Below are 27,999 nucleotides of genomic sequence, written 5' to 3'. Positions count from 1 at the left end.
AAATAAACTGCTCATGGTGATGAAGGAATCCTGTGAAACTGTATGGTTTATTTTTTATTTTTGTGTTATTTTCAGACCCCAAAAAAAAAAAAACAAAGAAAGAAAAAACACAGGATGAACATACAAACACACAAATTACTTGTTAGTGGCAGATTCTCAGTGCTGGTTTGAGTCTGTGCATGGGATTTGGTGATTTAAAGAACAAGACCAAACTTGTTTAACTTTTAAATTCAGCAGCATCTGCAGCCGAAACAGTTCACGTCTGTAATCTGATGCTCTTCAGCTGTTCTGGTGTCTCTAAATAACTTCTGAGCAAGTGTTTTCTCGGGAACAAAATTCTGTGAACATTGATTGTTCCTAATTATTTGGCACAAAATTAGCCCTATAAGTTATTAGCTGAATCGTCACTCGAGTCCTCAAGTTCACATCAATGATTTCTGTGCAAAAACACTAAACACCACAACTTAAAATATAATAAAGCAGGTGAAACATAATGTTCTCCTCCCCCAACACACTGCATCCAGGTTCAGTAACTGCAGCTACCTGAAACACAAACATTTGGTTTCTCAGAGGGGATTTAAAAATCCTCCTTTAGAAGAAGTTTAACAGATTCCTTTGACACTGTTCCACATCTTCAATATAGGATGTTCTGTAGATTGACATTTCAATTAAAAGCACCAGGTCCAGATCAATTCTCAGTGTTGTCAATTTCACATCTTTACAAAGAAAAAATAGTATTCAGAAAGAAAAGATGCAGTTATATTACATAAATCTCAGTGTTTAGTTGTGATTAACAGTAGAATTCTGTGAAAACTGATATCAAAGAATCCTAGAAACAGAAAGGTTTTAAGAAAGTAAAATGAGCCTTTGAATCACTAATAGATTCTTACTGTCTGATAATAAAGGTTGTGTTTAGGTTTGTGCTGGAGTCATTTTTCTGGGTGTTACCACCCACTGATCCAGTCACCTCACTGCAGAGCTGCTGTGCTCATTTCCATCTAAATGTGTGTTCTGTTCCAACTGTAGCAGCCAGGAAAAATAACCGTTTCCAAAAAAGATGGGAAGTGAGTGAACTGAACAGAATGAAAGAAAATGCAACGGTTGGCAACTCATTGAAAACCCACATTAGACAGAGTGATGAACTCAGCCTTACTCCCGACAGCTTCAGCTTGTTTTTATACCAATCACAACACCGAATTACCACCAGGTGTTTTTTACTCTTTTGTTGTCCCTGTCCCAGCTCCTTTAAAACACGCTGCTGACAGCAAATTCAAAATTCAGGTTTCAAACAGTCCGTTTCAGCATTTCAAAATCAAATCATAAAAAATAGTTTTAAAATGATTTGCAAATCATTGCATTCTCTTAGTATTTACATTTTACACAGCGTCCCAACTTTTCTGGAAACAAAGTTCTTTAGAGATAAACTAAGCATTTTCCATTCAGAAAAGAGGCCAGATTATTGTTAATGAGGCACCAAGTGTGAAAGTGTATGTTTACATGTGAATCTACATGTAATGTGGAAGATGGATCAGTTTCAGCTTTGTTGCATAAAACAATGAAAACAGTTACTGTCTCTAAGGTCAAAGGTCATGTTCTATTCAAAAGCCAACATGGTTCCTTTTACTCAGCACTTTACAGGGAAAAAAGAAGCAGGTTTTGTGTATTGTTCCTGGTCTGCAGGGGTCAGTATGGACTAACAACGGTCAGTGGTGAACCAGCGAAGACGTAGGCCAAAATATCAGATTGTCAAACCAGGTCTACACTGTTGATACGAGGTGCATTTACACCAAACGCTCATGCAAAGGAACGTTTCCGTCCACCTTGTGTTTTTGCATTTCCAGTGTGTGATGAGCGGCGATGCAAATGGGACACGTAAAGATGAAAACAGGAAATGCAGGAGAAGCACCTGCCTCACCAGCGAATCAGCTGCTGACCTGTAGAGTATATCTGCCATCAAACAATCGGAAAACAATAAAAAAAGACAAAAACATGGAATAGACTTCTTCCAGTTTACCACGAGATACTGAATGATTAACGGATGAAAAGGACATCTATAGAACATCCCACATATCAGATTTAACAGTGCTGAAGTGTTTTAGGTGAAACTTCCTTTGCGTGAAATCTAAATAAGGTGAGGATGAGTTCCCTGCAGAAACACCGGCTCACACAGTCACAAACATCGACGTACCGCACAGATCCAGATCGAGGAGAGGAACTGAAACCCACAGGAGTTCTGCTGTCAGATACCGTTGCATACTGTGATTTTACAATTCTGGAGAGAGCGTCGGGCTGAGCCGAGCAGTGGAGACCACAGCAGCAGCAGCAACAGTGGTGCGTTACATTCCTATGACAGTGCAGAGCAGAAGGGAGGCGCCAGTGAGACAGCACCAGTGCTTTCATTCACAGAAAGGAAGCAAGGAAGGAAGGAAGCAAGGAAGGAAATATTTTCAGGTGTAAGCACCACCTGCAGTGATGATCTCTGTCTTCAAAGCAGCCAATCAGAGAGAAGCATTTCTCACAAATGTATAAAATACAGTAACAAATCATGAAGATTTAAACCTTGTTACAGTTTTAATTTTAGTTACTGTAGGTCAGAGTTTAGCTAAATCGATGTGTCTGAACATTTAGGGACCTACAGACTAAATTAATTATAATTATCGGGTTGGGACACAATGGTTGTTTTTTGTCAACCGAGACAATTAAAAAACGTGGAAATGAACAAACATGGCTCCAGTCTTTATTATACTCGTACTGTTTACGTATGTAGTTTGCAGAATGAAATGTGTAACTAACTACAGTCATGTTCTTCAAGTTTGCTCCAAGCTTGCAAACGTTTGCGAGCACGGTGGCTGGTTGTAGCTGAGCTGGCAGCCGGTAAACAGTCAGTCAGTCAGGCAACACAGTAAATTCAGAAAAAGCTTTTTGTACAAAAAAAGTCCCAAAAAAGACATTAAATATCTGAGAGATGAGTGGGTGACCACACGATTTAAATAGTGACAAAGTGTGACGTCTGGCTCAGCAGTGTAACTGCTAATGCAAACAGCGTTAGCTCATGAACTGGAGTCACTAGAGTCAAAAATCTGTTAAAAAAACCGGCCGACTCACATTACAGTGGATGTTTTGTATAACCAGCAGTAAAATAACATTTGGAGACTAAAACTGAATTTGTTTGTAACCATTTCATTCTTCTTCTTCCTTCACACAATCAAAAAGTTGTGAATAAATGAGAAAAAGCACAAAATTCAGGGGTAACTTAAACACACCATGAGTGCTGACATTGAATATGAGTGTTCTAAAAAACTGCCCTTGAAAAATGGATTTCACATAAAGACATGATGAGCTGGTGATTCATCCCGTACTAAGAAGAAGGGAAGAATGTGTCATCACTTCTAAAATCTACTCTAATCTCTCTCACAGATGCACGAGTGGCCTTTTGATCCAACTACACTGCAGCAACTTGAGTGAAACAATCAGACTAAAGGCAGAAGGTGAACAGTCTGCATTGCAGCTTTACCCAAAACATTGCTGAATGTTCCTCTGCTGTGTTGCAACGACCTGGTCAGAGCATATTGCTGCTGCAGGCAACAAGTGGGAGAAATGTGAAATGACTCATGGAGAAGTTATTGATTTGCCAAATATATCTGATGTTGTTTGTTACCTACAGTAGCCAACATGCTAAAGTTGCAAGAAACTGCAGCTACAGAAATGATGCTCGTACACATTAGGACTGAGATAGATCAAATTAACTTCACTGATTTTTGTTTTTGGACAATGTGAAAACTGCCACCACCTAAAAATTCAGATTTTTACTTCCTCTGCTGTCAGTCAGAATTAAGAGAGGGTGGGGAAGCACCTTTTAAAAAGGGTTTTACAGGAATACAAAATGCTATTGTGAAGAGTAGATTTCTGGCCGCTAACAATCAATTTAGCTGGTACTTGGCTTGTTGATGTGAGCTGAAATATGATTGGCTGGTTTAACGACAGAGAAGAAGATGCGTCGCGCGATGGAGCTGAGCTTTAAACTCCACACTGGACTTTAAAGAGACAAAGTAAAGACAGACTGTAGAGAACAGTAACTGCTTCAGTTCCGTCCCACTTTGTTCCTGTTTGTTCTGCTATAAGCCCAGTCCAGCCTGACTGGGTCCAGTTTCCTAGTGGTCCAGTACTTAGTCCAGCCTTTGGCAGACATCTTGGCTGCAGCATTGTTTCCAGGTCACCGGGGGACTGAAGATGAAGAGGATGAGGTTGAGGAGAAGAGCCATCCAGGTGTAGTAGGTGGTGGCTCCTGATTGATTAAACGGGCGGAGCAGGAGCTGGTCTTTGAGGCACCAGAGACTGTGATGCAGCAGCAGGTTTCGGTTTTCTGAGAGAATCAGAAGAAGAAAAAAAGCCCAAACTTATAGTAAACAGATTTTCACATTTCTGTTTCTACACCTTTCTACAGCTTTGTTGATTAGTCTGAGTCTTTAACATACTTTGGTTTTTATCCTTTGTTGCTGAAATATGCTGAGATTTGTTAAGAGATTTGAAATAATTCGGATTTTAAAAAATGCTCAATATTTGAAACTATTTAAGTCAAACTAAATGTATCAACAGCTATGAGGTGCACATATGTAGACACAGTAAAAAGCACGTGGAAAATGTTCTTGTGGAGGTGAACAGTTACTGTTCTCACAGAGGAGGAGGAGGCCTCACGGCGTAGGACGGAGCTGTCCTGCTGGTCTCCACCACCTGATCAGATGACACACAGAGGAAACACGTCAGAGTGAGGTCAGGGAGTCATCATGGAAGGAGATGAGAAGGTTTGACTTTAACAAGTAAAAAAAAAAAAAAATCCTTTGCCCCAAGAGCAACAGTGAAACACAGACAAGCAGCAGGAAATAAGCTCATACACAACACAGAAAAGACTAAAATGCAGCATGAGACAGCAGGAGCAGCACACATACGTTATAGTTATAGTATTTACATGTGAGTATTTTACCTCCTGTGGGGGCAGTAGCTGAGCGTGGTGCTTTATATGGAGAAAGAGCAGAGGATGTTAGAACGCATTCACGTAGGTCTACACACACACACACACACACACACACACACACACACACGTTAATTAAATGAATTATGTGTTAATAATCACCAATCAAATCAATCAGCCAATTAAAGCCTAAATTAAGTGAACAGCTTTTTAAATTTGGTCATTTATCTGTTGAATAATGATTCTAACAGAATCGGTTAGTGATTGGTGAATATATTAACCAGCTACTTTATGTATTAAGTAAACATCCACACTGATTAATCAATAATCACATGGTTACACTAACTAGAACACACATTCTGTTGTTGGTAATCCTGAGCTCTTCCTAACAAACAGTGGCAACTAGTCACTAACTCTACCACAACCTAAACTAAAGTTAACCTGAAGCTTACCAGGAGTGTATCCTCATCCTCATCCTCACCACCAACCCCCTAATCAGCAAGGTCACAGGTTTTAGATATTTAACATCACGCTGATTATCAATGTATTTTAGTCACATAAACAGAACAACCACGGCAGATCCTCAGAGCACGGATTGCAAGTGTCTCCACCTGAAGAGGTTTTGGATCCTGCTCCATCAGGGAGGAGTCTGACTGATCCCAAATTTATTCTGCAGCACAACAACAAACCCAAGCAAACAGCTCAAGTAGAGACGGCCAATCCAGACAAAAGTGAAGCCACACAAAAGGTGATGGAAACTAAAAACACTACAAACTTATTTCTCCACAACAAAGCGTTGACATCTACCACCACCACCTATATCAGACTGTCGCCTGGACCAAGCTGTGTGGGTTATGAGAAAATGTAAGATTTTAGTAAGTTGTTGTAGCTGATTATGTGATCAATGCTGAGAGAATCTTAAGCGAAAGTGGAACATATCAAGTAAAGAAATAACAACTTGTGATATTGATTAATTCCTTCTCGTATGAAAAACAACACAACACAACCCAGAGCTGCAGATTCAGCAAACTGCCAACCACTCTGTCTCCCTCCACTCTCTCACAGTTCTGACTATAATAAAACCCAAGGAAAACCGTCCATGTCCATAATGTGGTGCCTCATCTGAAGCAGTGGTCATTCCATAGGTCTACATGGTGTCTAACTGCTCGTCATGTGAAGCTGAAAAAGCTGCAGCGTCACAGACAGATCTCCTCAGTCCTCAGAGAGGAGGTGGTGAGGTTCAGACTGGCACATGCAGCTGCACCTCCGCACTTCATCTTACTTTATATTCGGGACATTAGAACAGTTCCTCTCAGGGGCAACAACTTTCTCTACACTTCTTTAGAGTCTAACATCAGAAAACATTATCACTTCCTGCTCCAGGACGTGGACTTAATGATGATAATGAATGTGTCTGTGGTTTGTTCTCAGTTAGACGCAAACTACAAATCTTCATACTCAGCCTTGTACATTACATGCTGTTCATCTGGAGGCCTGAAACTCACCCCATCTTTAACAATGTTCTTGCCGTAGCCGCGGGCAACAGATGGAGGCTGCGCTCTGGGAGGCTGTGCTCTGCTGGGATTGGCTGAAACTGCACCATCAGCCCTGTGAGTGAGCAGAGCCCAAATTAAAAAATACTTTTTTCTTTAGTAGAATTTCTATTAGAACATGGGCTCCCCCTCCTCACAAATCCAAATCAAAGCACTGCTGACTTTACAGATTGTAACTTTAGTGATTTACCTCAGGAGCCAAACACTAAGATAAGAGGAGACTAAATCTAGAGCAGGGCAACTTCATTTGTAATGTGGGACTCACTGGTATCCCTGCGATCTCCTCCTGCGGCTCAGCCCAAGCCGTCGCAGCAGCTCGTTTCTACGCAGAAAAACAAATGCACCCAGGGCGAGAAGAGGAAGAACAAGGAAGATGAAGACCAACAGTCCGTCTCTGAGAGACGTGTCTTTATCTGAGGACAGAAAAACACAGTTTATATTTACAATCATCATAGACTCACGTGGATGGATGAGAACTGTAAGACTTGTATTTAAAGATCTTTCAACAGTAGCTTCAACCTTCAAATGTTTATGTAGCTGAAGAAATATGATTTTTCTCATCACATAACTGATCATTTAAACCTTCACTTTATCAAAAAACATTAAAAATTGCTAAAGTTACATGTCGTTGTGTAAAAAGTAAATTTCCCTCTGAAATACAGCAGAGCAGAAAATGAAGAAACCTTTAGTCGAGTCAAGCTTTATTGTCAGTCCTTCCACATGAACAGTAAATACAAACAGTAAATACAAATACAAATTTGTTTCTCTCGGATCCATGGTGCGTACAGATAATACTAACAGTGGAGCCTAAGATCTAGATCACATATAAATATAAAAATCTAAAATATAACTATACAATACAACTATACAAGGTATTGTATATTGTAAGGCATTGAAGAGTATACTAACATATTATATTACATATTAGATTAAGTACCAACAATCATGACATGTGCTCCGTTACATTCAAACCCTATTTGAAGGTGCCAGTACCGTTCCAGGTGGGACCGCTGTCCACGCTGCCTCCATAACCTCTGACCTCACAGAAAGGTGGAGCCCAGCTGTCATCACAGTGACAGTTCCTGTTGCTGTTACACACCTGAGACACAGACACAGTTTTGTCAGTGGGTCCAGCTCCTAACCCTCCATACAAGCTCAGACTTAAGTGAAACATGACAAAGAGCACAGCCCGAGTCTGTTAGCACCATTAGCATTGTAGCTGTGGTGGAGCTATTGAGTGCAACACCCCCCCAGAACTCAGGACAGGTTAATACTGAGGACAGAGCTTTGAGAGGCTCTGACAGACGACAGGCAGACAAGCGGGTGTGTCTCACCCCGTGTCCGTGACATTTCTGCTCCACGTCACAGTCGTAGTTCAGGACAGCACTGCTCTGACACTCAAAGTTCATGCACACCTGGACACCACAGAAGAAGAAAGCACATTCAATATCTCGTCTCCTTCATATTTCATTTTGCTCTCACTCCTCATTGACTCCTCTTCACCTTTCAACGTCCTCCTTCCTCGTCTCCTTACCTTGTTGTCTCCACACTTGGTTCCCTCGTTCACCATTCCTGGATCGGGAACATCTGATCCCAGCATGAAGTCGACTCCGAAACATTTCCCTCCAGCGATCGTTGTTGTGATGATTGATGGTTCGATGCCAAAAATCGTAACCAACGGAACGTTGGAGCACTGTAGCTTTCCACACAAGGCGTTTCTATGGAGACATTCAGAAAAGAAGCACAATGTGAGGGCCAGTGGGGATATGGAATGTTACCCACTGATTATCAGCCCAAACCCAAATAACTGCAAAACAGAATCGTCTCTGAACGTCCCCCTCGAAAGATCTTTGATAAGGACCTTATGTATGGACATCTAGTGCAGCGTAACCTTGTGTGATGGATTAAAGGGCAACCAGCAGACAGGGGGCGTTAAAAAATACATTTAATAAATACATAAAAAAATTATAAAAGCTATGGTCCTGATGCAGGTTGTTAAACTAAACTCAGACATTTTGGTCTGTTTGAAGTTCTCAAAACTGTGAACACAATACAACATGTGTTATTAACCCAGCAATGAGACACAGGTTAGTAACAGTTATTCAATTTGCCACAAGCACATTGTTGTTTTGGTGGTTTGCAAGTTGTTGAGTTAAGACCAACTTCTACTCAAACATACAATAGAAAATATATATATTCATTAATATTAGAATTTAGAATAATTGTAAACTGTAGATACTCTCAGTTTCCTCTGGGACTTTTTGAGAATGAACAAATTTGTGTAATTTCTGTAAACTTGTCGTAAGTGAAATCTAAGGAGGTTTAAGTGAAGGTTGTGTGTTACCTGTGCTCACACTTCTTGTAGCCAAAGTTCTGGAAGCCACAATTACCGAAGCGATCTCCTTTATTGTTGACATCTGTAAAACAGATGTCAGGAGCTGCCTTCGCCTCTGAGGAAGAGAAGAGGGACGATTAAGAACCGTGTTTTTATTAAGGTAAGTGACACTGACAGAGGATTGAAGACCTAAAAGTCAAACAGGAAACAAGCAGCCGAATGGATTTGATCTAAAACATTTTAACAACAACATGTTGTCAGTGTTTTCCTACAAATGCTGGAGTTTAACCTAAGTCAGAAACAGCACAGAAAGAGCTGCAGCCAGTGGTGTTGTGCCTCTCACGCTCTTACTGCACAGGTTCTGCTGCTTGCAAACAGAAATGTACGTACTGGATCCAAATATGGCCTGACACTGTCCATCGTAGTGCTGACACTTCCCGTTGTAACAGTAGGCCTGCTGGTTCCTGCACGGGTGCCCGTTCTGAAACACACAAGTAAATGAGGTTCTGACTTTCAGATGCTGACTCATCTAATTTGTAGAAAACACACCAACACCCACTAACACTTATCAGAAAACATTTTTTTATGTAACTAAAGCGTAAACATATTTCACCTGGACAAAGACGTCGCTCTGACAGAGGGACGAGGAGCCATTGCAGTACTCTGGTAGGTCACACTCATCTCTGCTGGAGCGACACACCGTTCCTCCAGGGAGGTACTAAATAACCACACACACACACAGACACACACACACACACACACACACGCAGAGCTGTGAAATTGTTTTTAAGAACAGTATTTTGTGCCCATGAGTAGAGAACCAAAAGGTCCTCGTCTGTTCTGAACATGCACAGGAAAAGATTTCAGAGAACTTCCTCTCGTCCCCCCCTGACAGTAGGTGCTTGTCCAGCTGTGATGGAGGACGTCGAGTGGAGGTTTTATGTTGTTAACACATACCAAATCTCTACTTTTCAGAATTAGTAGCTGGAGTAGTACTGTCGCAGTTTGTGGGTGTGAGACACTAAAGACAATCACAGACAAGTGTCCTTTCTTTCTTTAAACTTTGGTTTGTGAAGAGGATGCAGCAGACTGGTAAAACAGTTTTTATACCAGCATAATCAGTCCATCACCTGATGAACTGAACCAGACATAAAGCATCTTGCTACTTGATGCCAGTCTAAAATGAAAAGTGTGGGACTCAGCAGGTCTTCTTTTCCTGATGTTCAGTCCTTTATAAATCTGAGAAGTGAAGCTGGGTTTACCTGACACTTGGCACAGCACTCTCCATACGCACACTGAGCTCCAGACTTAAGTTTACAGGTCTGATATTCACAGCAGGGGTCCTCCTCACACTCCTGTACAACACACACACACACACAGATGTTCATACAGCTGTTTACTGTGTTCCTAAACCCCCTCCAATCCTTGAAATAAACTATCAGATATTTCAGCAAATTTAAAGATGAAAATTATTCATATACATTTTTCTGGTGATTTGCTGCCAGGCACTTTTTTAGATATTTATCAGAGATTTTTACATTTTATTTTTACATTTTTATGTGACATTTCATTTATACTTTTCAAGTAATATTGTTCTGACATCTTAAGATATTTTTTTTAACGTTTATTAAATTACAATTCGTCATTTAGCAGACGCTTTTATCCTGATTAGTAAGTAGCTCACACTAGAGGCAACATAGAGTTTATGGTCCTGTTCAAAGACACATGTAGCCAGAAGAAACCAGGAGACTTTACCAATGGAGCTAGAGTCACATATCTTCATTAATATTATTCAGGTATATTTGGAACATGTTATTTTTTTGGGCAGTCAGACTGTTAACTCAACCTGATTACACTTTACTTCATAATTTACTTTTAGCCAAATTAGCCAAAATCTAAACAAATATGTAACATCATAGTTTTTGTGCATAGGAGCTGCCTGAGGGGAGAGACTCTGATGTTAGGCCTTTATTCATGCTTCTTTTAAAACTGAAAAAGAAAACGTGTGCACCGACCTTCTGTGATCCACAGTCGCATTCCTCTCCTACGTCCACCAGTCTGTTCCCACAGTAGGGGGCGCTGTAAGCCTCATCAGGGCGGGGGACGTTCAGGAGACACGTTCCCCCCGTCAACAAAATCATCTTCTCAAAATCCTCCGCACTACAGCTGCTGAAGTTTCTGGATCCTCTGCAGACAGGAAGAGGAAGAGGTGCGTGTGTGTGTGCATACGCAGGGCACGTGTGTGTTTGTGTGTGTGTGTGTGTGTCTTACGTGGCTCCAGAGTGCATGATGCAGGCAGGCATGGGGCAGGTGCAGGAGCGACCGTCATCATGGTTCATCCCCAGGTTGTGACCAAGCTCATGAGCCACGATGGAGGCGAACGAGGGAATGTTGTTGTTGACGAACTGAAGCAGAACAAGCATGAAACTGACCAACGTGTCCATGGTAACGGACCCAATACGACAGTTCTCATGAGTTCTATCTTAACTGAGCTCATCATGTTTTAGTTTTTGGTGAAACTGTTGGACATACATTTTTAATCCATCCTTATCCAAACTTACCGCGTTGATGCCACCTCCATGAGATCTGGAGCACACAGTGGAGATGTAAGCCATTCCTGCTGTTGCTCCAAAATTCTTCTTCCTGCAGGAAACACCATCATTATCATCACTGCACATGTATGTGTATGTGTGTTTTGGCAGGAGCCCAAAATGTGGAGATGTGTGTGCTACCTCCAAACTAACACAGCTCAGGAGGAAAGTGAAGGTGACACATGACTTGCAGTATTTCTGAACAGTGGCTCGAGTTTATTATAGAAACTTTAGCTCTGACAATGTGACTCAGAGTGAGTGCAGCAGCAGACAGCCACCTGTCAATCAGCACTAAAATTATGCTTCTGAATTCAGAGACAATGCATCCTGGGAACTAGTATTTGTAGAGGGAAGCTGGATCCAGCATTTACTGGCCACCAGACACAGCAGCTGCTGAATTGGTCACTTACACGATGAGCTGGAGGCTCGAGGAGGTTAGTGTGTTACAGTGTGTGCGTTCACTCACAGTATCAGCTGTGCTGAGTCGTGGCGGCGCCGCGGGATCAGCTGCTTCTCCCTCCACTGAGTGAAACGACTCAGCACGTCTCCTGCTCCTCCCTCTATGTTGATCAGGTTCTGGTGAGTCCAGATTTCCAAACCCACCAGGACCACCCGGATGTTTAACTGCACATAGATCTGAACACACACACAGTTTTACATTTTTACGTAAATGTTTGTATGTATTATTTTCTAATGTAAAAACACACACAGCTAAAACTGTTTATATTGAACCTTAAAAGTCTGACTTTACATTTATCAGCAGGGATATTTGTCCATAACCTAGTGGAACATTCCATCATTGGAGATCTAGTGAACACACCCAGCTGTGTGTGTGTGTTTACTCACGCTGTCTATGAAGTTGGCCAGCTGAACCATCTCCTCCCTCACTGCTGTTTCATTTCTTTTGTTGTAAATATACTGAGGAGAGAGAAAGACAGAAAAGCTGCAGACCAGTATATATTGTTGGGATTATGGTTAAAACTGTAATAACTAAATATTAAAATAACTGTTTATATAGCTCCTTGAAAACATTGGATTTGGAATTGGAACATTTTAACAGGAGTTTGAAGTGTTGATTGTCAGTGTGAATTTAGGGGTTCAGATAAAAATAAAAAAGAGGCTCAACCCTGAAACGCCGAGTGAGTGTTTCTGTGGTTCCAGAAAATCCACAGAGTGATATGTCTTCACTATAGAAGATCCTGTCATGTCAGAGTCAAGTTTACTTTTTCATTCTGATCAGATCATGACCTGAAGCTGATGAACTTTTTTGAACAAGAGCCTCCAGAAAAGTAGGTGGATTCAGGTGGAAACAGCTGAAATGTGACGGATGTCCTTTACTGGACTGGACTTTATGTCTAATATTTGGTGCTGGGACATCCCTGCCACATATACAGGCAGCTGAGATCTGAAGTGAAAAACTAGCTGGGTGCACCAAACCAGCTGGCAGCTGAGTGTGTGTTTGTGTCTCACCCTCTCGTTGTCGACCACCAGGAACAGCTCCACATAGTGAGTCTTATGGAGAATAGCTCGTTTCATCTGTAACATAAAGTCACCTCGTGATTGTAGGAAAGAATAAAGTGGATTCAATCCACACAGTGAGAGCGAACTCACCCTGTTATGCAGTCTGTGGTGGATTTGCTCTGGTTCATACTGAGCGTGCCCTGTGGCATTGGTGTGGTCGTGCTCTTCGTGTGATGTTCCACACCCCCTGGGCTGGGATGTCACATCCTGCAGACGGTACACCAGGTGTTGGTCAGGGGCGGACGCCAGCGGCTCAATACCGTAGCTGTCGTCGGTGAGATGTAACACTCCTCTGCAGTAGGGGAGACAGAAAACACATCCCGTTGACTGTTGGTCTGTGGCCTGAGATGTCCAGTGTGGCATTAATGAGTGTGTGTGTTTAATAACAAGTCATACTAAAAGTCAAAGTATTATTAAGCCTGCAGGAGTGTGTGTGTGTGTGAAGTCCAACAAAGTAATTACTGAGGAATCACACTGACTGAAGCAGCAGGGTGGAACCACACTGAACCATCTGTGAGCAGAATATAAATAGGAAAATGACTCCGTCCTTGAGAGAGGAGAGTGTGTACAGTGTGTACAAAGTGTGAACAGTTTGTACTTTTCACCCTAAAGGTAAAGCTGAACGGAATCTGAATGTAAGTTCTCTTTAAAAACAGTGGCAACTTCCTTTAGATCTGCTGAACTGATGAACGTTTAACAGAAATTTAACAGCGTGTGCAGACAAAGGACCAGAGACAGTGAGAGCTCAGTCTGCATCATCGTGTCCAGGAGCAGACTGGTCATCAGCAGGTCTGGGTCCTTCTTTTTCCCCCCAAACCTCGTCATTACATTTAACAGCCTGAACAAAGATTCTGTAAACCATCTCAGAGAGCAGTAACACATTTTACCATGTACCACACACTCTGCAGACATGTGCAAGAGAAACAGATCTGCTGTGTGTGTGTGTGTGTTTGTGTTTGTGTTTGTGTTTGTGTGTGTGTGTGTGTGTGTGTGTGTGTGTGTGTGTGTGTGTGTGTGTGTGTGTGTGTGTGTGTGTGTGTGTGTGTGTGTGTGTGTGTGTTACCTGAGGCCGTTGCAGATGCTCATGGCAACAGAAGAACCCTCCATGTCCTGAACAAAGCCCTGATAGTGACAGTGGTCCTGGAAAACATGCAGTTGGGTTAGAACGTGTCCTCACTCTTGCTTTTTTATTTCTTCTACTTCACGTGTGGTTAACAGACGAGTTCCCGAGCAATGACGTGCTGAAAAAAAACAGCTAAAATGACACAAACTACTAGAGACTGAGAGAAAGATGCTGGTTATGTGAAGAAAGAAACTTGCAGGAATAAACCCTGCTACTGTGAGTTTAAAGCGTTTTTTATGAACATTGTTAGGATTCTGTGTCCATCATGGAGGAAATGAAGGACAGAATCTTTCCTTTGTTGCACTATCAGAGCTTCTTCCATCTTTGGCCCCATTTGTATCCAACACATCACATCTATCACTGCAGTGTTCATTAACAATTTATGCAACAAAATCCACCAGCAGAGGTTGAACAGTCAGAGCAGAAACCTGCACACATGTAACGTTTGGTTGACGGTAAACCTTCACTCAGGGCTTGTTTCATTTACTACGACCTTCGAAGAGCTGCTGAGTTTTCGCTCCACTTCAGTTACAAGTTCCTGCAGTGAAAATGACCCATTTCGAAGCTGGGGTTTGCTTCAAACACGCTATACGGAACACAAGGATCGGATTCACAGTGCTCCACATGTTTGCAGCTGCTACTTCATTTTTAAAAAGTGAAACTATAAGGAATTAAGACTTTGTGGAGATGATACTGTCTGTATATCATGCAACCCCTGTTACTGCTGACTGGGTCTGTCCTCACTGTGTCCACTGCAGCACTCAAGGAAGCAGATCTGCTCCCCTGTACATAAAAACTGTCAGTTGTACCTTTATCTCACACTGAAGGACACACACAAAGTTACACATCAGATTCACTTGCTGAGTCACAGCCTGTAGTTCTGCACTGATGCACTTCTGTGCTGTTGTTGAACATGACGTACTAAATCTAAAATCTCTTTCGAGGAACAAATATTTCAGTATCACAGTTCTACTCCACTAAACTGTGGTGGTTTTTAAAGTGGCCCACATATATAGAACTTTTATCACTTTTAAGCACTTTAAAACTTTGCCTTTCCTTCACCCAGTCACACACACCGATGATGGTGGCTGCCATGAAGGTGCTCATTTGACCCACCAGGAGCAACTTGGGGTTTAGTGTCTTAACCAAGGACAGGAAGGGAGCGGCTGGGAGTCAAGCCACCACCCCTGTGCTGCATGGACGACTGCCTTAGCGACTGAGCAACAGTCAAACTTATATTTCTCTATGTCCATCTGACAGTTTTAGCTAGAAGGTTTTTTCTGATTAGGCTCTTAGTTTAACACAACTCACATGTCTGGACTCACTAAAGAGGAACTTCCTCTACAAACTCCACTTACTTTCTTCTGTTCCACAGATGATCCCTCAGATTTATACTGCTGAACTAGCAGTATCAACAAAAAATACTTAAAACTAGTTTAAACTAGCTTCACCTCCAGCAGCTATAATAATAAATGAATCTAATAAAGTTGTGAAAATCCTGTGTCAGGCAGAGGGCAGGATTCTGAATGCAGCACTTTCTAATGGAGTATTGTAAAAACACTGGTATTTTTAATGAAGTAAAGGCTCCACCACTAAAGATGAATGTATTTTACAGCTAAAATCGACCTACAGACAGATGAAGTCAGAACAGGAAGCTGCAAACACAGGTGTTAAATCAGATAAAAGGGAAGAAAGCAAACACCAAGCTCTCACACCTCAATGGTCTCTGTTAAACGCACACTAAGCTTCATCAAGTGTCTGAAATATCTTAAGAGAAGCAAAAGAAATGTCCTGCAGTTATACAGCACATTCATGTCCTTCATCTCAGACATAAGGGACACGTAAGACATCCAGACAGCAGCACTTATAGATGTTAATCTGCTGCTCTCTGTTATTCCTCACTATTTTCACAGCTTTGCCAAACTACATTAAATATTCATTCTAACTTTCCATTAAGACATTTTACAGCTCAAGAGACATTTGTGGAGCGAGAACGAGGAGGAGGCTTTACTAGAAACACCATAAAGTCTCTGAATCATTTCCCAGCTTTACTGCATGACTATTGGTTGACTTTCAGCATGTGCTCAGCTGAAGGCTCCATCAACTCCTGAACAAAATATGTCTCTTTAGCTGCTAAACGCTGAAGAGGCTTCCAATTCCTAGGATGAAGTCGCTCAAACAGCACAGATGCATTTTGGGACAGGATTTCAATGTGAGCCTCAGTCATTGTGCAGCTGTGTAACGCAGGGTTGATCATTAAAAATTCAGCAAATATTACCACTCACTGTAAATAAACAGAGACACAGGGGACAGTTTGGGGTCAGCTGACAGGAAATCTCAGTGCACAGACTCAGAGGGAACTCCCATCATGCTTCAGTCGCTGGGAAAACTCTTGTTTCAATAAACTGAAGAGCTGAAGTGATGTCACACAGAGCAAGATGCAACAGTGGTTTGGGACAAGGACGCAGGTTTCAATCCAGAGACTCAAAGACATGCGGATTTTGTGCACTTGACCAGAGTTTACCACAATTCTAAATCAGCCAAATAATGAAGTGTACAAAGAATGAGGAATAAACGCATCCCAACAGGAGTCAGACTAAATAACGAAAGAAACGTTTTGACAGATAATGATGACAGATTTGAAATGCCCAAAAGAGGTGAATTTAGGTGCAGGTCAAATGTTAATATGACAAATGGAAAATGGGCGACACACAGGCAATAACTGAATTCTATTAAAATATTTTCATACTTCAAACCGATCGTCACAATTATATAATAGATCATTTATAATTGGATTTATACATTTCCACATATAAAATCAAACAAATACAACAAAGACAAAAATGGAGGTGATGATTATTCACTGTTTCTAATTTTTAAAAAAAACATTGACTGTAAGATACTGAAAGGTGTGTTACCTGTACAGGTGGACTGGATGTGACCAGTGATCCGTTGTGACCGTAGGTGAACACAGTGAAGTCTGCAGGCAGCAGCAGCCTGAAAACAGCAACATGGTGGTTTTAATTGTTATTGTGTGAGTGCAGCTGTCACTTACTTTATTGTGTTGACCGCCTGACCACCGTGACAGGGCCTTTTTCCAACAAAGCACAGTGGACCTTCACTTTGTACTGTCCCTGAATGCATCTTGCTTGGAAGATACAGCAAAACTGTAGCATTTTGCAACTGCACAGTGTTAGTTTAAGATAACACCTTCAGATATTCTAACCTCATAACATTTGACATGTTACCATCATGTGTAACCACTTATCCTGTTAAGGGTTGTGAAGCGCTGGACCCTGTCCCAGCTGTCATAGTGAGAGGACAGGTCTCCAGGCTGTCTCAGCTGGGATTCAAATCAGGGACCTTCAAGCTGTGAGGGGGTAGCACTAACCACACCCCAACCATGCTGCCCCAATATATTTATAGTAGTACTCATAATTTTAACATGCATACAGTAGCAGTAGTATTTGTATTCAGATGAATAAATACATAGGCTTACTATCATACACAGAGTAAAATTAAGAAATATTCAATGAAATATTACATTTCTGTACTGTGCTACAATGGTACGTTTGAACACGTTTTACCGTAGAGCACATGGCTGAAAGCCCAATAAAGTGGAACATGTCACTATAAACAGCACAGGGCTTGTGTGTAGCCTCAGTGTGACACAGCAGACAGATAACACAGATGTTGCTGACACACTATAAGCCAATCTTATCATCACTGTACGATCAGAACTTACTGGTTTCTCTGCAAATGAACAACATGATCGTTTCCATCCACACTTATGGTGTAAGACACCTAGAGAGGGCAGAGGAAAAAAGCTGAATGAATCGTCTTCTGTGGCGTTATCAACAAATGAACACTGACAGAAATGGGATATTGGTGGGTCACAATGTTCTCCTCAAATCATATTAAATTTACAAAAACATTTAAAACGTTAAATATTTGCATTCTTTGTAGATTAAGTGGTTTAACTATTCAGAGTGGACAGTAATACACTGATGGAAAGCAGCATAGGTGTGTTGTGTTCCTCACCAGTGACCTGAATGTATGGTGTGAAGTGCAGTGTGCATGTGTGTCACCATCTTCCTGCATTTACACCAGTTATATGTTAGGAAGACGTTGTGCATCGTTTCATCTGGTCCCTGGTTTTGTTCTTTTCCTTTATTGAACCTTTCATTCATGTCCCCTGTCCAGTCTCATTTTCCACCTCTCTGACATGCTCTATGTTACACTTAACTACTGCACACAAGACTTCCAAGGTGAATTTTGTGATCCAATGAAATGTGTTGTTATTTTTTTCTCCAGGTGTGAACAGGAATCTTCAGAGAGATGCCACCTGCAAAACTCTACAAACTCCAAGGTCATGAGGCTTCGACTCACCTGGCAGACATCGTGCGCGTGCGTGTGTGTGTGTGTGTGTGTGTGTGTGTGTGTGTGTTTGTGTGTTTGTGTTTTGCAGCTAGCAGCAGGTGTGTGATTACAGCAGAGGAGAACACACAGACAGGTGGTGTGTGAGTCAGGGCTGGACATCACCCAGCTGCCAACAGCAGCTCCTCTGTCCTCTAACACAGCAGGGGTCAAAGGTCAGGAGAGGAGCACGTAGAGAGAGTGAAAACTTGAACCCTGAGACAAAATATTTCAATTCAGAATGAAAACTCTGCTTTTTATGTAACGTTCTATGTAGTTTTGATTTTTGTTTTATGCTGTTTTAATTCTTTGTGCCTTTACAGTTTCACATAAAAATAAATAGAAAATAGATTTTTTTTTTAAATGTTCTGCAAGCAGTTATATCTACATTAACGTGTGTTTTAACCATTTAGTAGTAGTTTAATTAACTGTGGAGTGGTTAGTGCTGCTCCCTGCTACCACCAGCCACCTGTAGCCTCTCTGTGGAGTTTGCATGTTCATGCAAAAACACACGACACAGATTCCCACATCATTAGAAGTGGAAGCTCAAAATCATGACTTCTCCTTCATCTTAACCATCTCCATTTTTCTTCCTTTTGCTACGGTCCAAAGTAGCCATAATGTTTTATACTGAGCATGTATGGAATTTTTGTGTAGACATATCCCCAACTGTGATGTGAGCACAAGAAAGAGCAACTAAAAACTCTGAACTGACCCTTCCACACAATAACACACTGATTCTGTGGAGCTGGTGTGTGATCTTCTGCTAAGAGTATTTTAGGTTTTAAACCAGGACAGAATAGTTAACAACTTCTAAAATTACTTTAACAGTTAAACACAAAACAATTTAGCCTTTGTTTTAAAATGCTCCATATTCAAAAGCAGAGAGGCATGAAAACCTCTTCCCAAGGGCTTCATGTGAAACGAGTGGAGGACCAGCAAGTAACAAGCTGATCAGAAGACAGTTTATGCAGATCGGCAAAAACGAAAAACAATCTTACAGAATGTTTCTGTATAGTATTTTGGAAAATGTCACAAACATTGTCACAAGACTTTAGTCGTGTGACAACTACAGGAAACAGGATGTACTGTGTTGCCATGGATACGGAAGGATATATAAGAGTCACACTGAGCGCTGCACATTTAACCTCACTTTATAGCCTATTTGTTACCATTGTGAAAAGCCACCACGTCATGTAACCAGAGTTCTGTTTTTCTATAGAGTTTTGGACTATTGCAAACTGTCACTGAAGTACTGTGACACTGAAGACATCTTAAAAACCTCATTATTATAGGCAGGATCTGAAGCGTTCTCATATTTTTATGAGATCCCTAAGTCATAATTAGGAAATCCATATCTTCTAAATAAGAGCTCTGGAAAATCATAATTACAGTTACTCGTAATTTTTCCTTTGGTGAATGCAATGTGCCGCCGTAGTATAGAGCTGCTCCCTCAAAAATGTTAATTTCCCATTATTCAGTCTCATTGTACACATGCTCTGTCTCTCCAACTGAACTTGTGTTTCATCATGTCGCTGGCCAAAGCCCCACATGACTGTTTTAGTGCAGGAGGTTTTACAAGAACAGTCTCTGTATGTGAATACGGCCTAAAGGGTAAAAGAATGCTTTGCATCAGTAGGTCCAAATGTGTGTGTGTGTGTGTGTGTGTGTGTGTGTGTGTGTGTGTGTGTGTGTGTGTTTTACCACGGTGCTGACGGATTGTGCATGACTGTGTGAACGTGCAGTAGAGTGTGTGTGTGTGTTGTACATGTTCAGCATGCAGGGTGGGAAAGAAGATGACAGCACAGGAAATGCATGGACTCAGTCTGTCAGCAGCTTCCAGATTAAACCCTCCTCTGAAAACACACACAGTCTCTGTTTTTCTGTTTTAAGGCGGCTCTGCTGCAGGAGCTGATATCATTCAGAGCTGTTCAGCACAGGAGGATCAGATCCACCTTATTAGCTGAATCACAACATTTATTACACAGATTGGAATGATTCTGTGTTCTACTGGGAATGGTTTCTAGCTGCAGATGTGGGAAATTAATCATTGTGAGTCTGAGATTTGAGATACTAGTCTGTTATTGTTTCTATTGGAATTCATTCCGGTTTAGAGAAGACTCTCCGTGTTTTATCACAAAGGGTCAAATGACTGCTGTCCTGTTCATATACTGAACTGATGAAACTACATATGGTGTTTTCATCAGTTCACACAACATTTTCTATGCAGTGTTTGTGGAGAGTCAAGCTCCTCTCTGGCTTGTGTTTTGGAGACAAGTATGGGAGGACAACATGCTCCAGGACTGATGATTGGTAGACTGATTAGTAAAGATGTTAACAAGATGGACAGAGGAGGAGGCGAGGAGAATGCATGGTTTAAGGACTTGAGACTGTGACCTTCAGGAGACACTGGGGCGATTCACAGCCAAGTGTGAAGTGGTTGGGATGAGAGTCATCAGGTCCACGACTGCTGATGCTAAAGGTGCCATGTTGTGTGTTCTTTCAAGCAGACACCATGAAATAAAAGCTAAAACTTTTGTCCCATATTCATTTTTTGACTCAAATGTCCTCAGTGTACAGCAAACACACCCTGCTATTCCAAAACTTTTGGAGGGGACTGCACATAAACATATGCACCAGTCTACTATGATCTGCACACTGAGTTTGGACAAAGTGAAGTAAGACAATCTGCTGACACAGCGAGGGGGAACACACATGACCCTGACAGGAATTCAGTTGCTGGGTCTGTAAGGCCTGAGGTCTGGGGGTGGGGCGACGTTTCGATTTAATCGATCATGTAAATACATCAACTAACATAACGTGCATTGGCGCTTCGTGAATAGTAAGTAAGACGGCTGTATCTGGAGTGTTGTGTGTACCTGGTCTGTGTGCTGCCCCATATACGCCATGACATAGGCACAACTCCCATTTACAAAGTGCCTGCAAAGTACTCATCTCAGAAAGCATTATCTCATTGGCTACAACGTTGTTGGGTCATCACAAGAAAAGCAAACCATCAGTTGGCTGTTACAGCTGAGAAGTGTTCAACCAAGTTATGCGTTACTGTCGGGGGCTTTGATTGGTTTACAGGCTCACTGAAGGTACAATCCATGTCGCAGATGCTTAGAAGTGGACGTGTTGTTTTTATCCAGAATTCTAGCCAGTTTCAAAATGGTGGTCGTCGCAGTGTTTACGTTTCGTATGCGGCCAAAACAACCGGGGAAACAAAGAAAAGTAAAAATTGTTAGCAATGACTGGACGGTGGTTTGAAGGCTTTTACCGCTGGATAACGTGGTTTTTAAAGCTTGGTACCATTTTACTCTTTGGATTCATACAGAGATAATGGTCTAAACTAGTTAATGATTCAAGAACTCTGTGCTCCTGCAAACATCATAAAATTAAGATTTACCATCTCGCTGAGTATGAACTCAAAAAAAAGCGTATAGATTAATCAACAGATAAAGAACAATTGTTAGGTGCAGTCCTACTGAGGTCAGAGGACAAACAGCTACCACACAATAAAACAATCCAGAGCAACAACAGGGATCAAATCTGCCTCACCTTATCAGGTGGTCTTCCGTCCACGTCCCGCCTCAGCCGGCTTCCTAGTAGTCGAGGGACAGTCAGCTGATAGGAGGAGAGATGCTGAGTCTGCTGGGAGTCTGCAAAAGGAAGCAGTCCGTCAGAGAAGGGAGCAGAGGAAACTAATCTGACCTGAAATGAGAGCTGAGCTGGTTACAAACCAGACAGTTTTTCAGAGTCAGCTTCATTTCAGCTTCATTTTTTTTAACGACCAGCCTTCAGCTTTGAAAAAAAGACGTACCCAAAAAACATCAAAATGCCATCATGCCATGTGTGGATTTTCAGCTGGTTTAGCTCAGTGGTGCTTAGCAAGTCGACCACAAGACCCCTGCCTGCCTCCGGAATCACTGGTGGACATTGTTGAGCGCGTCAAGCATTGTTGTCTCAAGTAAAACAGAAGCTCTTCCCTGCTCTGTTGTGTGTTTGTGAGCATCATAATGAACACGTCTCTATCAGCGCGTTTGTATTCGCATATCTTTCCTGAGTATGAGTACAAGTACACAACAGCAGCCCTGATACCTGAACTGACTCTGGGAGCAGACACACATCATCAGCTATTTTGTTAGAATTCAACAACTTCATTACAAGAGGAGGAGGAGAATGACAGCATGGACCCAGGTCTCTTTTCCTGAACCTCAACCTGGCACCAACCACTTTGGCCAGTATTTAAGGAAATCTTTCACATCATGTTCTGATTGGTTTGTGTTGGAACAGAATTTGCTCCTAATTTCTGACTGAGTGCGAAATTTGGCTGCTGGTTGTTGTCGGTCTGTCCCTCACTGTGTTGTATGACTACCATTTTAAATTGTTGACCAGAGGACAAGGAGTGACTGCTGTTAAAAAAGATTTCTTTTATATTTTTTAGCTACTTCATTAGTTTAGTTCAGTTTAAGGCGTGGATCCCAATACCTGCACATACAGTGTCCAAACTGATTTTTGTATTTCCCTTCAGTGACTGCTGATGAAATCTGAATGATAAAATAAAAGCTGTATCGTACACATAGCAAACAGCACAAGAATTACAGCCAAAATCAATCCAGACTAGTCCAATCTGCTCTCCTTCTCCACGTCATTATCAAGTTACAATAAATGAGATGATACATAACAACGCTTTAACCAGGAAGTTAAATTCGTAGAATTCATCTTCAATAGTGAAGCTGAAACCACGTTCATTATTTGAAGCAGTAAATGCAGCATCAGTTCTGGTAAAGTGAGAAACTGCACCTAAATGTTTTCTACACTGATATTTAAAAAACAGGAAGTGAGTTTGATGAACCAACCTCAGACTGTTTGCTTTGTCTTCAGACCAATAAACGGTTTGATATAACTGTAAAAGTCTGTCTCCCACCCCTAAACTTCTGGGGTATCTTTGATGACGATTTATAATTCTGTCCTCATCACAAAATATTACGTCAGAGGCCAATTTAGAGGAAAACTTTGGAAATTTAATCCTGTCTGGTGAATAACTTCCTCATAAAAAACAAACTACTTCTACATTTTAAGTGTCATTTTTTGACTTTTCCTCTAGTGCAGACCGTCGACTCGTCAGATTATTGATTTTCCCTAAAATAACATTGTAAAAAGGTTTTACAGTTAAGAAAGAAAAGAAAAGAAAATGTCATGAAGCAAATGTAAAACAGTCAAATCCTTTCAAATGATTTGTGGGAGAAAGCAGATTCAGACTTTTAGAGCTGAAGTTTGTTCATGTTCGGTTCAGAGTCTTGCTTCAGGGAAACAGAGTCCTTTGTTCTTGTTTAGTTTTGTGACTCTTCCCTGCTTTCTAAGAAACCACATCCTTTCTAAAAATCCCATTTCCTGATTTTCCTCTGCTCAGCTTTCAGTTCTTCTTTTAGAGGTCCCTGAAATTATGTTTTTGTAAATAGCTTCGCCCACATTAAATTCCTAAAGAAAATCCAGAACGATACTAGATTTGCATGGAATTCCTAAAAAGATAATAAATCTACAGTTTTCCTGTAAAAAAATAAATAAATAAATAAATAAAAATAAGTTGCTCAAAGCAAAGCTACAGAAATTTAATATAAAACCTTGGTGAAGCTTTAGTTTAAACAACATTTAGCAACAAATCACAAACTGTCCTGTTAACATAGAGAACATTTTACAGAAGAACAGAGATTTTTACTTGAAGTAACATCGTTAAGTTACATGATTTATAATGAAAACTAAGAAAAGTTCAACCATGGGTTTTTCCCTCTCTAGATGAACCTGATGTAAACCTCTCAGTGAGCTCCGTGCCAGGTCTGGATGTGGATCAGCCAACTGGGTTAAGTTGTTCTGAACCACAGAAACCTGACCTACTGAACCACACCTGACTTTTTTAACAGTCCTCACTAAATAACCAGCCAACCAGAAACCAACTGAAACCACACATGACATCCATCACATCAGTGTTGGTTGTCAAAGCTCACAGAAACAACCACACATTTCCTCAGCTTAGGTCTAGAAAACAAAAGTATCATATGTTAAACTAAGTTTGCAGCGTGTGTGACTGTAATATGACAAAAATACAGAAGAAAGATTCATCTCTTTTTTTCAGACTAATGCTGCTGTTAGTTCAAAGAAAGCGTTTTAAAAAGTTTTCATTTTCTAAGAAAACCTACGTAGATGTAAAACGGATATTCAATGTTATTCAATATTCAATGGGATTTACTGCTTATTAAATTCAAGTATAACATCTCCAGACTCACAGGAAAACTATGAGTCATGTTTCAGGGAAACAGGGACCTTTGCTCTAGCTGAGTGTGTGTGTGTGTGTGTGTGTGTGTGTGTGAGTGTGTGTCTGTGTGGGTGGACATGTCTGACTGTGGTTGTGGAGATAAATTAAATACCATCGCTGTGAAGTCATTTTGTCCGGCTCTTACACATGGACTCTGTTCGGGTTATGGTTTGAGGTGAAAGTTGTGATAGTAAATGTTGAGGTGGGGGACGGGAATTGCAACATGACAAGTTGTAATTTACTGCTGAAGTTTCAAAACAGTCTCTGGTTAACTTCATTAGTTCATTAGGTTAGTTTGGGAGCAGCATTTAAAGAACACCATTTCCCATGAGCCTCTGAAATGTACCACACTACCACACTGAAATGTTCTAGAATGAGTTTTATGGACGTGAATGACTCCATGTAATGATGACTTAAGCACCCAATGTGCCGTGACTTTAATTCGGGCTAACAGGAGCTGTAGTTTACAGATGCCAAGAAAAAGTCATTGATGAGCTTCATAAAAATCACAAAGGTTTAGTCTGCTAACGGCTTGTGTTGCAGTGGTTGGTGATTTGATTTGGATTATGGAAAGAAATCCTTTGGAACATGCTTAAATAAATAAATAAATAAATAAATAAATGGTTCCTGGGGATTGTATTGAGTTGCCGATGCTAATAAAAACAAGGTTAGGTACTTTGCTGCCACTTCCTCTGCCGTGCATTTTGTTTAGTTGTGGAAAAGCGGAAGTTTATGAGGGAAACTTCTGTTGTTGGTCGTGGATGCCTGGGCCAGAGTCTGCCCCCTAGTGGCAGCCATTTTGAATCCTCCAGACATACACGTACCTTAAAATACAATGTTCTAGATACAACATAATTCACCAGAAGTCTGAGCTGGTACGTACATGACAAACACATCGTCTCCCCAGATGATGTCACGTTGCACAAAAAGTCAAACCGCATTCACCTTTTTCTCTGACTCTTTAACAGAGACCCCAGTAAACACACTCACCCTCTCAAATAAATGGGCTGAGCTGCATTTTATTACAAACACAGCCTCATGTTGAACGGTGTGACGGGAAAACGTCTCCATAATCCACAGTGCAGCCACCGTGTATGTGTTTTCGGATCTTACAGTATATGTTTGTTTGCAGGCTGTGTGTGTGTGTGTGTGTGTGTGTGTGTGTGTCTGTGTGCATTTCAGGCAGTTTAAGCTGCTTAGCGTAGTTGTTTAGCCGAGTCCTTCAGCTTCAACAGGAAGTAAAACCATCAAGTCTGACGGAGAGTGTGTGTCTGTGTGTGCTGACTGTGAGCTGAGGATCCACGGACTGAAACTATGAAATCAGTGTCAGTGAGACTTTTACAGGAAGTAGCAGCAGCTACTTTCCCTGCCAACATGCTGGTCTTACTTTAGTTGTGGGGACACTCACATAATACACCACCTCTCCCCCGACTAAGTATCTGAGCTGAGCCTTCATCTTAACCCTACACTACACACTGAAACATAGTGGGTTGAATGAGTAATCTTACCATAATGATGTTCAGGTTAGGTCAACATTTTGGGTTGTTTTATGAAAACGTTTAAGTGTGAACTGTCTAGTATTTAAAAATCTTAGTTTTCAGGTGTGTCCCCACTGCTATATGGACCAGCAGTGTCTGACAGTGTCTCAACTTAACTGTGCAGTTGCAGTTCATGAGGACTTTACCAGTATCAGCAGGTGCTTGTACTGGGAATGGGAAAAAGAATTATTCGGACAGATCGATGGAAACCTGAGCAAACCTTTTAGGTCTCACAACAGAAGTATGGCTAAGAGAAGCTACCTTGACAAAAGAGAAATTAAACCAAAAGCAGCCTAGAAGAAAAGACAACTAAGGAAGAAAAAGAACGATGACAGGCCCATCCTACAACCGAAGAGCCAGAATGGACGGACTATATGAGCTATGTGTGTCAGGTTGATTTTGACATACTGTTTAAAGGGAAAATGAATGAGTAAGTGTAAACATTAAGGAAATACATCCAGGAAGATGTGTGATTACTATTGTGTACTCACTCTTTCAGAAAGAGAGAGAGATTTATATATATATATATATATATATATATAAATCAACTCTTGACAACTTGATTATTTTGGTGCTTTTTCATGCTGTTTTAACATCATTTCTAAAGAACATCCCTTGACTAAAATGCATGAAGTATGATTTCACTATGGATTCATAAACAGAAGCTGAACTCTTACTCGCCCTCGGTCTACTCTTCAGCCTTGCTGTCATTTTCCTCATCCTCAGTGTTCCTCCTTACCTTAGCATACTCTTCCTCACTGTCAGTGTTCACTGTGTCCTGAGTTGTCATCATTCTCCCCGTTACTGCACCAGTCCTCCCCAGCAGTGTGGTCTTCCTCAGCCCCTTCCCCTCACTGTACCCCTCGTCATCCTCACTCTGCTCTTTAACCTGGCTTCCTGATTGTCCCTCTCGGTCCCTTCGTGTACTCTTCCTCCCCCCTTTGCCATGCTTACTCCCAGTGATTTCCTCCTAACCGCCCCCTCCTCACCTCTGCAGAGCCCGTGTCCGCTCATCAGCAGTATCAGGCAGCAAACCACCAGCAGCTCCACTCTTCCTCCCATCTTCATCTTGTTCTTCTGCTAGAGAAAACAAATGTCACCGGGCAGCTCTCACACACACCCTCCTCCTCCTCCTCCTCCTCTCTTCCTCCTGCTTCTTATTTCTGCGGGTTTTATTGTTTTTCGTGTCTTCCAGCCGTGTTCTCCCCGCGCAGAGCTTCATACTAAACACCCATCGGCGGTTTTCCTCCTGAGCTCGGACGAGCCATTCGCGCTGCTGCTCCCAGGTCACAGCGGTTTAACGGTTTGTCGTAGCCGTCAGGGTCTGAAAGATCTCCCTCAGATGTTCCACTCGCCAAATGTGTCCAATAACACACGAGGTGTGAGTGTTTTCTCTGTGTGTGTAAAGTGTCCTCTCCGGGTACAGAGGACGCTTTTCTCCCTGAAACTCGGTGAAGCTCAACTAGAGTCAAAGTAGTGGAATGACTCACTGCTTCCTGTAGAGAACTTCAAGATATTAACGCTAAAATAAGTAGTGGCTAAAAAATAGGTACGATGTGACTATAGAGAGGCGTGGCACAGAAACAGCTCATACAGCACACTTACTCTAAAAGGAATATGTAAAGTTATAGAATATA

At 41.5% G+C, this 27,999-nt stretch overlaps 1 protein-coding gene across 3 annotated transcripts; it reads right to left on the bottom strand.

Moving 5' to 3' along the window:
- Nucleotides 1–28: 28 nt before the first annotated feature.
- On the bottom strand, nucleotides 29–27,849 carry adam9a (ADAM metallopeptidase domain 9a). 3 transcript variants are annotated; one of them, XM_067520135.1, is made up of 24 exons: nucleotides 27,352–27,849; nucleotides 22,070–22,170; nucleotides 17,838–17,896; nucleotides 17,011–17,089; nucleotides 14,033–14,109; nucleotides 13,060–13,261; nucleotides 12,919–12,984; nucleotides 12,295–12,366; nucleotides 11,915–12,084; nucleotides 11,419–11,500; nucleotides 11,129–11,262; nucleotides 10,873–11,044; nucleotides 10,120–10,212; nucleotides 9,471–9,575; nucleotides 9,248–9,338; nucleotides 8,867–8,972; nucleotides 8,057–8,240; nucleotides 7,857–7,937; nucleotides 7,516–7,621; nucleotides 6,788–6,935; nucleotides 6,475–6,577; nucleotides 4,982–5,011; nucleotides 4,676–4,731; nucleotides 29–4,363 (listed from the first exon to the last, which is right to left on the bottom strand). In XM_067520135.1, exons 1-24 carry the CDS (start codon nucleotides 27,428–27,430, stop codon nucleotides 4,294–4,296), a joined length of 2,466 nt encoding a protein of 821 aa, XP_067376236.1. In that variant the 5' UTR covers nucleotides 27,431–27,849; the 3' UTR covers nucleotides 29–4,293. The 3 variants fall into 3 exon arrangements, with proteins under 3 accessions (XP_067376236.1, XP_067376234.1, XP_067376235.1); XM_067520133.1 differs by having other exon boundaries at nucleotides 12,919–13,261; XM_067520134.1 differs by lacking the exon at nucleotides 4,982–5,011 and having other exon boundaries at nucleotides 12,919–13,261.
- Between the last annotated feature and the right edge of the window lie 150 nt (nucleotides 27,850–27,999).

The sequence above is a fragment of the Channa argus genome, chromosome 11 (assembly GCF_033026475.1).
Source record: "Channa argus isolate prfri chromosome 11, Channa argus male v1.0, whole genome shotgun sequence".
Lineage (NCBI taxonomy): Eukaryota > Metazoa > Chordata > Actinopteri > Anabantiformes > Channidae > Channa > Channa argus.
Note: the sequence above shows the minus strand (reverse complement) of the source record. Positions and strands in the feature narration are given on the sequence as shown.